At 35.9% G+C, this 12,997-nt stretch overlaps 1 protein-coding gene across 1 annotated transcript in view; it reads left to right on the plus strand.

The window, feature by feature from the left end:
- Thsd7b (thrombospondin type 1 domain containing 7B) overlaps positions 1-12,997 on the plus strand; it is an 814,215-nt gene that overhangs the window by 583,257 nt on the left and 217,961 nt on the right. Inside the window, exon 14 of the mRNA XM_015479140.2 lies at positions 3,491-3,754. Within this exon, the coding sequence (XP_015334626.1) occupies positions 3,491-3,754 (264 nt within the window). The remainder of the gene's footprint in view (positions 1-3,490; positions 3,755-12,997) is intronic.

The raw sequence follows: 12,997 nt of genomic DNA on the forward strand, positions 1-12,997 counted from the left end.
CCCCTCATCCTCCATTTTCTCTTTCTTCTTCCCCCTACAACTTCTTGTATTCTCAATTACTCAATGAATACTTTCTGTTGATCTCTCATGCATGCTAGGCTTTGGCAATACAATGAGGGAAGAGAGAGGAAAGAACCCAACTTGACAGAGCATATAGACTTACTAGGAGATATGGCAAGCTTTTTACTATACATAATTACCACAGTGTAATATCTGCTGTGTCAGCTTTTATATTGGGAACTGCATTCATCTCCTGTCATTGCTATAACAAATTACTGCAGAATTGCAGGCCTAAAACAACACAGATTTATAATTTATTATTTTATACTTCTACAGTTTGAAGTCTGATGTGTACTAAGAAAAGATTGTGGCTAGGAGCCATTCCTTTCTGGAGGTATATTTCCTGTCCTTTTTAAAGCCATTCCTTTCTGGAGTATATTTCTTGTCCTTTTTAAGTTTAGAGAGAGACCAAATTCCTTGACTCATGGTCCCATTCCTCCATCTTCAAAGCTAGTATTACTACCTCTCTGATTACTCTTTCATAGTCATATTCCTTGTGACCACCTTCTCATCCAGGAAGAGTCCTCTGATTTTAATGATTCACGGGTTAGATTGAATTTACCCAAATAATCCAGAATAATCTCGTAACTCATGGTCTATCATCTTAGTCACATCCAGAAAGTCTGATTTTCCATATTCAGGGTTACAGGGATTAGAGTGTAGACATCCTTGGACAGCCATTGTTCTGTCTACCACAAACTATGAAAGTATAGAGGCAAAGAAGTTCCTCAATCCTGATATGTGGAGCATGTTCAAGGATGACTTTCTGGTTGATTGGGGAGGGGGAATAGAAATGGAACCTAAGGGTGCTCTATCTCTGAGCTACGTCCTCAGCCCTTGCTATTGTATTTGTTAAGATTGAGTCTTGCTAAGTTGCCCAAGCTGGCCTCAAAATTGTGATTCTCCTGCCCCGGCCTCCAAATTGCTAAGATTATAAGTAGGAACCACCATGCCCAGCAGGGGTGGCTTTCTGGAAGGAGTAATTTATTAGTTGGTATCTGAAGGACAAGTATGCTTAAAAGGGAAGGTAGAACCTGTGGGCATTACTAGAGTAAAACATGTAAATGCCACAAGCCAAAAGAGCAATTTCTAGGAACTGAAAGATGTTCAATATTGCCACATTGTAATGTACCAGAGACAGAGTGGTTTACTGCAGGTGTGAGGGAGATACTAATGGCCTATGTCAGCTGGAGCCTTGATAACCATGTGAAGAGTCTGGGCTTCATTCTATGAACTACAGGAAGTTACTGAAGAGATTTTAGTAGACAAGTGATGTGTGCAGATTTATATCATTGAAAGGTGGCTCTTAGTGCAGTGTAGGGAGCAGAAGAAAGAGAGCTAGGTATAGTGGCAACAGGTTCTCGGAGAAAGTGCTGTAGTGATTTCAGCTAGAGATTTGGAAAGGACCAATATGGGTGGTATTGGTTGGTATAAAAACCAATCAACCAAATTTAAGAGATCCTTAATCATTCAAAACATAGTAACTTTTAAATCATTAATTATATGTAAGGATTGCAACAGAACAATAGTGTGGCATTTCTGTTTCTACTTAGTCACGCTGGGAAATGCAGAAGGAAAGAAAATGATTGTGGTGTGAAATGAAGATGAAGAGTGGTAGATTTTGTCACATAACTTTCAATTGGTCCTTGAAAGCTTACACAAGCAACCTGTGAGGAAGATATTAATTTGGAACTTAAGAGACATAGATGCTAATTAAATCTCTTTAGTTAGCATAAAGTTGTAAGCTCAGAAGAGAAGAGACCCTAGCTGGTCCCTTGAGGAACTTCATCAGTTAAGAGAGATACACAAAGAGAAAAGTTATCAGATAAAAAAAATCAATAAAAAATGTAGCTAGAGAGATGGTGAGGATTTGGGGTAAGGCTAAAAGTATATTATGATGAAACTTTGGAAGGCCATTTTAAAAGTATAGTCAAAGTAAACACTGAATTTTTATTGATCAAGTCTGAAAGATAAGGAATTGTTTCCTGTGGCACTTTTGTTCGTCACTTTGGAAAGAGTAGTTTTAAGGCAATGGCAGTTTCAGAATATAAGGTTAAGTGGAAGAAGAAGAGAGTGGAAATTGAAGAGATGGAGACTGGGAGTTTCAGAGAAGTACTGTATGAAAGTTTGTGAAGAGTATAGACTCGGGCATTCTACTCGCTGATAGCAAGGAACTAATCACTACTGACTGATATCTCTTTCAACAGTAATTTCTCATGGCTGTACTATACTTCTCAAGCTTATTCTAAATGTTCCTAATGATAGCGGCAACTGGATACATCATCTCAAAGGGACTGGATACATCATCTCAAAGATGAATTAAGCTATTACCTGATGAACTTCAGGTCTCACAGGATTTTTTTTTTATATGAACATAAGCATCATGGCAGACGATAGAATCCATTATCCAGCTAACACCTACAGAATTGTGTGTGATGCAAACCATCTGACAGTAAGGAAGGAGCTCATGCATCAACTTGCAGCAGGCATTTATAAAACATTTAGAGATTGGGAATTGACCAATAAAACTGCCTACATTTTTTTTTATAACCCAGGATGACTCTAGCTAATGGCTTATTAGTGAGAAAACAAAGTATAGAATTATGGAAAATTTTTTAGTAATCTAGAGGAAGTGTGTTGGCAACATAGTTGAATCAAGTTACAGCTTGAATCAGAATCCATTTAACATGATTATCAAGTATTCATAGCTGAGAAAAAATACTGTATTATCATTATTCAAATTCAGGGTAATATCTCAAAGGTCCATCAAAGTGAACTGGTAAGGTAAACTCATATTCTAGAATACTTAAGTTAAATGAATCTCTCAGGATGAACGTTATAGCTTTTATTCAGATTATCCAACATCTTTTGACCATTTATTTAAATTTATTGTTTGTGTCAACATTGAGCTATATGATAGCAGGAGCCAAAATGAGCTCAGTTTGGTCCATCATAGCTGAAATGATCCCTATGCTCATTTTAAGATCCAGTTTCAAAAACTTACTTGTAAGAAAAGAAAAAAAAAGAGAGAGATTTAGTACTTGAACTCTTTTGTTTCATGGCAACCATTATTTTCTAGGAGAATACACATAAGGTTAATCAATTTGTTATTATAAATAGAATACAGAGAGTACAATATTAAATAAATTAATAAGAAATTTTTCTAGTCCTTGAGTCACTGTGTAAAACATCTAAGCATTTTGTACTGTATTCCCACAAGAAATTATTTTTATCTTCAAATTAACTTGAGTTTTCCAGTTGCCCTTGGAGTTTCTTCTTTGTCCTAGGATTTATTTTCAAGCCAAAAGAAAAAGAAAATCTATCTGAATTGAGGTTTAATATTCTGAGACTTGTAAATGCAAAAATATGAGTGACTCTTAACAAAACAGCTTATATGAAATTAATGCATCAATGTCTCTTGTTGGAACAGGAAAAAGCAGAAAGAAGGAGAAATGCCAGGATGCTCACCTGTACCCTCTAGTGGAAGCAGAGCTCTGTCCTTGTGATGTATTTATATCCCAACCTTATGGAAACTGGTCAGATTGCATTCTTCCAGAAGATAAAAGGGATCCCCAGCGAGGACTGCGGATACATGGAGAGAGCAAAGAGTGTGGAGAAGGCATGCGCTTTCGAGCAATCGCCTGCTCTGATAAAAATGGAAGGCCTGTTGACCCCTCGTACTGCAGCAGCTCTGGTAAGGAGATGGATGAGGAGTAACAGATGAGAACAGTGGCACACAGCTCAGGAGGTTTGTCCAAGGTCTAGAATTTGTAGCTCTGTCATTCCATTGTTTTTCATTCTTCTTTGTCAGTAGCACACTTCCACTCATGAAATACACACATATGAAATGCATGCATCCATATCTCAGTGATTGCACTATGATGATTTGGGATGTTTGACTCTTCAGTCTGTGCTTCACCTTGGTCTCTTGGCCACTGGTTCACTAAGGGTAAGCACAGTTGTTCTACTTAACCCAGAAAAACCAAAACTCAGGACAAATGAATATATTTTATGGTATTTGGGTTGAGGGGCTCTGACCTGCTACATGGAAGGCATTAGACCTTGGATTTCTTTTGATGTAGTTGATAAAATATCAATGTGAAGAGTTTATTTTAACTCTTTCGCAATACAAGGTATAAATACACCCAAGTGAATAATGGAAATGAGATGAGGCAATCTAGGAAAATATGAGCTATAAATCAGAAAGCTGCCTCTTTTTAAAGATTCCTCAAGGGAATTTGAAATATATCTGTGAATGGAGAGGGAATGAAAGTTAAGTAGGGAAAGGGTGAGAGGTGGTAGAGGAGGCTGAGACTCATCACTAACATGTAGCTCATGAATGTCCTGCTCCATTTTTCTTTTTATTGTTACCTTTTATTTTTAAGACTAAATAAGTTAGGAATTCTAAAGAGGAAAGAGATATTTTGTGTTTTAGTGGGAAATTATGTAGACAAATATATAACTTTGGTCTTAGCTATGACAGTCTTAGTCCTAAAATGCTTTCTCGATAGTACTAAAAATGGCAAACTGAATTCAGTTCTAATGTCCCAGTCAGATAAATGGTAGTTCTTCTTTATAGCCAGTGTATTCATTCATCTTTGTTTAAGCCATACCCATATCAGAATGATATTGGCCAAACTAAATTGTTATATTGTGTGCATGTACAAGTATGTAGCCACAAATTTCACCATTATGTACAACTATAATGCACCAACAAAAATGTTCATAAAAAGACATACCCATATTATTATATGAATGCAATTTAAGGTTTAGTGATTCTTTAAATTAATGTCATTGTTGCCCTATTTCTACTGCCCTGGTTAGTCTACAGAATTTTTGTAAGTGATTTGAGTTTCAGAAACATTGAACACCTCATGAACAGGAAATACACCCATTTTAAGGAAATCAAAGCTGGTGACTTTACTCTGTTTTTTAGCTTTTATGTGCATATTGATATGTTTATTCATTCATTTGACCAGAACCTATATGCCAAACACCTGCTATGAACCTGATCTCTGTAACTTGGGTTTCATAGTCTTAGAATTATAAATTAGGGACCTGTGGAGCTCATTGAATAGTGAGGGGTTGAAATAAAACAAATGTATAAAAAGAATCTTAAAGTTTTATGAGTTATGAGGATATTGAATTAAAAAAAAAGACTTTAGATAAACTTTAGGGAAATCCTCACTTAAATGACATAAATCTGAGTTGTGAAGGGTGAGGAGGAGGTAGCCATGGGAAAAATACATAATAAGGTTAAGGTCATTTCAGTTAGAGGGATGTCTACAACACAAAAGGCAAGAAAGATGCTCTGGTTAAAAAAAAACAAAAAAACAATAACAGAATCCTATGACTGTAAATAATGAACAGAGAAGTAAGGTTTAAGATCTAGGAAGAATCTGAGTCAAACCAAGGAGTTTCGATCTAATTCAAGTACAGTTGTCAGCTGGGAAGTGGAGTGGGTGATGTAATCCCATTTATGTTTTTAAAAGATCACTTGTAGGGCTGGGGTTGTGGCTCAGTGGTAGAACTCTTGCCTAGCATGTGTGAGGCACTGGGTTTGATCCTAAGCACCACATAAAAACAAATAAGTAAGTAAATAAATAAATAAAGGTATTGCTTCCATCCATCTATGACTAAAAGTATATTTTTAAAAAATCACTTTTAACTACTTTCTGGAGAATGACAAGGAAGTCATTGGGAGATTCCTGCAGTTAGGGTAAGGCATTGTGGTAGGTTAGAATACCATGGTGGCAATCAAGATTTGGAGAACTGGCTTGAAGGTATGGTCTAAAGATAGAATTGATAAGTTGACAAGATTATTCCAAATGCAAATCACCTTTTTATAAGTCTTCTTTCATTTGTTTCTAATTTTCCATGGATTTGAATGTGTGTGTTTTAATTTTGAAAAATATTTCAGGTTAGAAATGAAAATATCTTCAGGGAAGAAGAGATAGTTATAATCAACCAATTTGCAGTACAATAGCAAAAGCTATTAGGGAATTCTAAAAGATTTTCACCAAATGACAATAGTTCTTTAATCAAAATTTACTTTAGAGTCATAACTTTTATGGTATTTGTGTCAAGATGCTTTTATAGCATATCTTTTCAAAAATGGATTTTCTAAAAGCGTGAATGAAAACACTGTTGTGTCACCTGTGGGGATGTGATACATTCCTATTGATCAAGGAAAGAAAATTTTAATGGTAACTAATACATAGTATTTCTATGTGTTAAATATTGTGTATTAAGAATTATATGTTTATCTTAGACAAACTGAGGCACAGAATAGTGACCCTAGTCTGATTCTTTCAGTTGAATTGTACATGCTTTGCCTTTTAAAGCTCTTATATGGACTTTGTCTTCCATTTGCATTTGGAAGACATACATGGGATTTCCCAGGATGATATCAGGCAAACTTCCCTAGGAGAACAGTTATTCCTCATGCCCAGGTATCTTACACATTCCATCTGGCACATTTGGCTATAGAACAGAACCTCAAAATTCTGAATCATCCATTTTAATACCAATAATTGAAATCCAGATAATTACAGCCAAGTCTGTTTGTCCTTAAGAAAATCACTGTGGGGGCAAATATTAATATTGCACTCTATTTAGAAAAAAAACTTAAAAGTGAGGTTTGTATCTATTTTTGTCATCTACTGTGGATGGCTAATGAACCACATCACTGACTGATGATAAAGTCCATGGCATATTTCCCACCTTTTTGTTGCCTGGGGACTACCTTGTTTTGGCAGCAAAATAGCAGGTGCCTACATTAAGGTACTTGAGGTGAGTTACTTTCAATTATGTCTCTTACTACAGAATTTTGCCAAAGAATGAGACACACAGCACCATATGCCCCAATTCACTACATTCTTCTCTCTTTCATTATCTCTCCTTTCATTCATGTTTTCACTCAGTATCTGCTCATGTCAAGTCTAACTCCTTTAACAAAATAATCCACTTCATCTCTTCATTTTCCCCTTAACAGTCTTTATTCTGTTTCTTGGTATTTACTGACATACTATATACTTATTTTTAATTATTCATTATCAGTAATAAATAGTGATAATACATGATAGTAAATGCAGGACTGAATCATTAGTTCTTAATATTTTTTTATTTCCTAACTATCTCTCAAGCTTTTCCTTTTCTCTTGCTATACATTACTATCTATTGGTAGTGAATGATATATTATTCTGTCTTGACTTAGTCACCTAATATCTATCATGCCAATAGACAACAATCATCATACTAAAATGTAAATGGGACCATGTCACTGGCCTGTTTGCAGTCTTCATCTGTCTCTGCTTTCATACTTACTCCTTAGTGGGAGTAAGTAAGTAAGCTAAACTATATACCCTTAGTTCCCAAGGGTATATAGTTTAGCTGACATGCCACTTCTTTCTCAAGATCCTCATATTGTGAGTAAGATCAGGTGCTTTCTATTTCAGGAAGCATTGCCTCTTCTTCTCTTGTGCTTCTCATTAGGACTATATTTAGCTTTATTTTTTAGAAATTCTCCATATATATGTCTGTTTCTCTTACTAAATTTAGAGCTCATTGGAGTTCAGGACAGAACCATGTTTATTTTTCCATCCCCACTACCTAACATAGTGTCTTGTTTCTCAAAGGCCCTCAGCAGGTGTTGGCTGAATGAATAAAAGGACTATTTTAGACACGGTGACTCCTCAATACATATGACTATATAAAAGTTTTAAAATGTATATATATGTGCTTGTGTGTGATTGTGTGTGTTAAAATCTTTTTTTTTTTTGGTAGAATAGCTGTGTATAAGAAAAGCAGACCTATAGAGAAGTCAGTCATACAATATGTGGTTAGACGAACAGTACAGAAAATCTGGCTCTGTTTTGCCCTTTTTATATGGTGTGGGATTAAAGGAAATAAATTGCATTGCTACAAGTGGATAAATAATGGATGAATATAGGAAAACCCATACTCCAAAAACCCAGTGTTAACTATGTGAATAAACTTTAATTCATCAAATAGTAAAATGAAATGTAATTTGTGTTATACCAAATTCCAGATAAATTATGATTGGCTTTGATAGGTAATTAATTATACTCATAAATATTTCAACCAGAAATAACTTACCATTTGCTGCTTAACTTTATTATAATTTAATTAATTTAATGTCATACATAAGGTATGTGGATAGTAGACATCAAAATCATCACCATCATCATCATCGAAGAATCTTTTATTTGGGGATAGCGGAGAGTGTTTGCATAGCATGTTTGAGGCCCTGAGTTCAATCACCAGTATTGGAAAACAAACAAAAATCAGTGGAAAATCTCTTCGTGATTTAAAGAACAATATAGGTTATATATTTGCAATCCATGGGAAATATTAATACATTAGTAAGTTTGTATCATCTGTGTGTTAATTTTGTATAATTGAACTATTTCAGTTATAGCTACATATGAACAGGTTTATTTGGGCTGGGCTGCACAGGGAAAACATGTTCAGGGACTGCAGATTCCATGGTTCTTGAGATAGGTGATTAAGAGATTATTTTATAAAGTACTTTGGCAAAGATTTGTGGACACCAAAGAAGAGACAAACTTTTTGAACTATTGGGAGCTCTCCTCATCAATCAATCACCCAGCTGTGACCAGATGATTAGAAATCACCTTCTCTTGCAGAAAGAGAAATGTTTTAGTCATCAATGACTTTGCTAAATGACCTGTTTACCAAATCCTATATACTCTTATGTTTTCTAAGATGCTGAAAATCTCTTCAAATCACTACTCAAGTAGGAATAATCATGCCTGGGTCAAGAAAACATAAATTTGAAAGATGAAGAATATTTTTCACATTGATATTTTGCTTTTTATGTTTTTTTTTGTTTTAACATGATTTTAATATGATTTTTAAGTAAAATTTATATAATATTGCTACTTTAGGGGTGCTTTTCTTTTCCATTTTTCTCCATCCCCCTTGCTTGCCTTCAGGCTGTTCCTTTTTACTAAACTAAAGTTCAGGCTGCTTATTGCTCCAAAGCCAATATTTGGGAAATGAGAGTAGGTAGGAAAAAATCAGGTGTGTTCAAAGGCTGGCACCTTGGAAGAGGGAGGGGGCTGTTAGGTCTTCACAAGAGAGGAAGGAGGAGCAGGGCAGGAAGGCTGCATGCTGAGCAGCCTTCCTGGAGCTACCTGGAGCAGCCTTCCTGGAGAACTACCTCCTGGAGCTAGTTCTTTTCTTTCTTTTCAGACAGACATATCACTTTTCCACAAGTTAAGTCTCACAGCAATTTACATGCTTTATCTTAGTTGATGTACAAGACTAAAAGAAAAAAAGAGAGGCCTTACATATTTTATTGTTATCTGAGGGTCACCAGATAGTCTCAGTTCTATAAATCTAAAGAAAGATTATTTAGCAATTAACATCCTAAATCATGTTAGGTATTATTATCAATACCTAACATTAGGTAATAATACTATATTATATTAGGTAATGATATTTAGTGGAGCTTCTTTTTATAATTAAAAATTCCACTTAATTAAGAATATAAAAGGGACATAGTCTTTGCAAAAGGATTGGAGGGGGGAGTCTTGTGGAAGGGCAAAGAGAGGGGAAATGGAAGTAATCCTGTCAAAGACAATTCCCAAGGAACATTCATGGTTACTCTTAGATTTGTGTAGATTTTCTGCAGTGGCTGACTGTTGTTATGATTTGGATGTGAGGTGTCTCCCTCACATGTGTTTCTGCACATTCAGTAATAGTCAGAGGTGAAGTGATTGAATTCTGAGAACTGCAACTTGATCAGTCTATCCTAGTTTGAATGGACTGATTTGGTGGTGGTTTTGGGCAGGTGGTGCAGGGCTAGAGGAGTAGGTCACTGGGGTGTGCCCTGGAAGGGTTCACCTTCTCTGTCAGGTCTTCCTCCCACCCTCTAATTTCTGATCCTGCCACAAGGGGAATAGCTTTCTTCTGGGCCCTTGAAGTCAGACATCCATGGACTGAGACCTCTGAAACCATGACCCCCAAATAAAGTTTTCCTCCTGTTGTTCTTGTTATGCATTTTGGTAAAATCAGCAAAAAAAGCTAAATAAAACACACACCTACTGACCTCATCAGCACTTCTTCTTGCCATCCTTTCTCCCATTCCTGTAAAAGGAACCTTTCCAAAAGGCAAATATATTTATCACTCTCATAGATTTTAAACTCTAAGTAGCAACACTAACAACTCATTATATCCAGACCCATTAGCAAGACTTTACCCTTTTTAACCCCTGAAGTCTCATTCTTCATCTACCTCCATTGAACTCCAGCAGTCTCTAGTTGTTGCATATCTTAAAACATAACTGTCAGCTAGCCAATCCCTAAAAAACAAATGCCAAATGTCTTCTTTGATATAAGGAGAGTAACTAAGAACAGAGTAGGGACGAAGAGCATGAGAAGAAGATTAACATTAAACTGGGATGAGAGGTGGGAGGGAAAGGGAGAGAGAAGGGAAATTGCATGGAAATGGAAGGAGACCCTCAGGGTTATACAAAATTTCATACAAGAGGAAGTGAGGGGAAAGGGGAAAATAATACAAGGGGGAGAAATGAATGACAGTAGACAGGGTAGAGAGAGAAGAGGGGAGAGGAGGGAAGGGGAGGGGGGATAGTAGAGGATAGGAAAGGCAGCAGAATACAACAGACACTAGTTTGGCAACATGTAAATCAATGGATGTGTAACTGATGTGATTCTGCAATCTGTATACGGAGTAAAAATGGGAGTTCATAACCCACTTGAATCAAAGTGTGAAATATGATATATCAAGAACTATGTAATGTTTTGAACAACCAACAATAAAAAAATTAAAAAAAAATAACAGTCAATTTCCCTATACTGTGAAATTAATCATCCCCATCCACAACCTAATTTCTCGTGGATTCCTAATATTCTTTCTGGATTTCCATTAGAAATGTTAGTTACCCTCTCTGAAAAACCATAGGTGGTCTTACCACGCAGCTTTTCCCCAACCACTAAAACCTACTAAGAGCTAGGCTTATCAGCTTTATTCCTTTCCACAAAATACAGATCTCTAATCTCAGAGCTTTACTTCTTACCAGCCTTATTGATAGATTGATAGTTCATTCCTCCACAGAGGACTGTGTACTCTAGAAGGAGGAATTGTGGCTATTCATCACTCTACCATTTCAAACACAGGCAAAGTGTCTGCTAAAGCTAAGCACTAGCTTTTTCTTTTATTTATTTATTTATTTTTTATAGTACTAGGAATTGAGCCCAAGGCCTTGAATATTTTAGGCAAGTGCTCTACCATTAAGCTACATCTGCAGTCCATTTTCTTTTATTCTTGAGACAAGGTGTCACTAAATTGCCCAAGCTGGCCTTGAACTTGCAATCCTCCTGCTTTGGTCACTCGAGTACAAGTATGTGCCACCAGGCTTGTCAACACTCTATTTTGGTTTGGGCTAGGCAGAGTATTTTGACACTACACCAAAAGCATTGGCAAAAAATGAAAAAATAAATTAGACTTCATCAAAATTAAAAAGTTATGTGTTCCAAGGGATCCTATGAAGACTGGATGGAAATGGAGACCAGCATTATTCTGACACCAATATGGAAAAGTACACTAAAAGAAAAGAAAATTATAGGTCAATATTTCTGATGAACATAGATTCATAAATCCTCAACAAAATACTAATAGACCAATTTTTATAGCACCTCAAAATGATCATTATACCATGATCCACTGGGATGTATACCTGTGATGCAAGGATGTTTCAATATACACAAATTAATCAATGTGAGACACCAGATTAACAGAATGAAGATAAAGATCATGATGATCTCAAGAGACAGAAAAAGAATTTGACAAAACTCAACATCCTTCATGACACAAACTCTAAAAATATTAACTATAGAAAGAATGAACTCAATACAATAAAGGGCATTATACAAGCCCACAGCTATCATGATACTCAGTGGTGAAAAATCAACATATAAAAATTATTGTGGGGCCGGGGATGTGGCTAAAGCGGTAGCGCACTCGTCTGGCATGCGCAGGGCGCTGGGTTCGGTCCTCAGCACCACATAAAAATAAAATAAAGATGTTGTGTCCACCGAAAACTAAAAAATAAATATTAAAAAAATTCTCTCTCTCTCTCCCCCCCCAAAAAAAAATTATCGTTGCCAGGCACAGTGGCACACACCTGTAATCCCAGGGGTTTGGGAGGCTGAGGCAGGAGCATTGCAAGTTCAAAGCCAGCTTTAGCAACTTAATGAGGCTCTAAGCATCTCAGTCAGACCCCAACCTCTAAATAAAACATAAAAAAAGGGCTGGGGATGTGTCTCAGTGGTTAAAAACCTCTGGGTTCAATCCTAGATACCCCTCCCCCACCAAAAAAAAAAAAAAAACAGTTGTTACCTACATACAAAAAAAACTGAATTAAGGAAATAATCTGTTTACAGCAGCATATAATTAGTAATAAATTTTAAAGTTATTTTAAATTATTAGTAATAAATTTTAGAGTTAAGTAAGAGATCTTTACAATGGAATCTATAAAACATTAATGAAAGAAATTGAAGATAACACAGTAAATGAAAGGATATCCTACGTTCAAGGATTAGAAGAACCAACATTGTCAAAGTGCCCATACTACCCAAAGTGGTTTACAGATTTGATGCAACTGCTAGCAAAATTCCAATAACATTTTTCACAACGAAAGTAATCAAACCAGTAGGGTATCAGCCTAAAAACAGATATATCAACCTTTGTACCAAAATAGAAAGCTTAGAAATAAACCTACATATGTATACTGTTCTAATCTTCCACAAAGGTGCCAAGAATATACAGTGGACCCAAAAAAAAAAAAAAAAAGTCTCTTCAGTAAATAGTGTTGGGTAAACCAGATATCCACATGCAGAACAAGAGTGAATTCTTATCTTACATCATACA

This window comes from Marmota marmota, unplaced genomic scaffold (genome assembly GCF_001458135.2).
Source record: "Marmota marmota marmota unplaced genomic scaffold, marMar, whole genome shotgun sequence".
Taxonomy (NCBI): domain Eukaryota; kingdom Metazoa; phylum Chordata; class Mammalia; order Rodentia; family Sciuridae; genus Marmota; species Marmota marmota.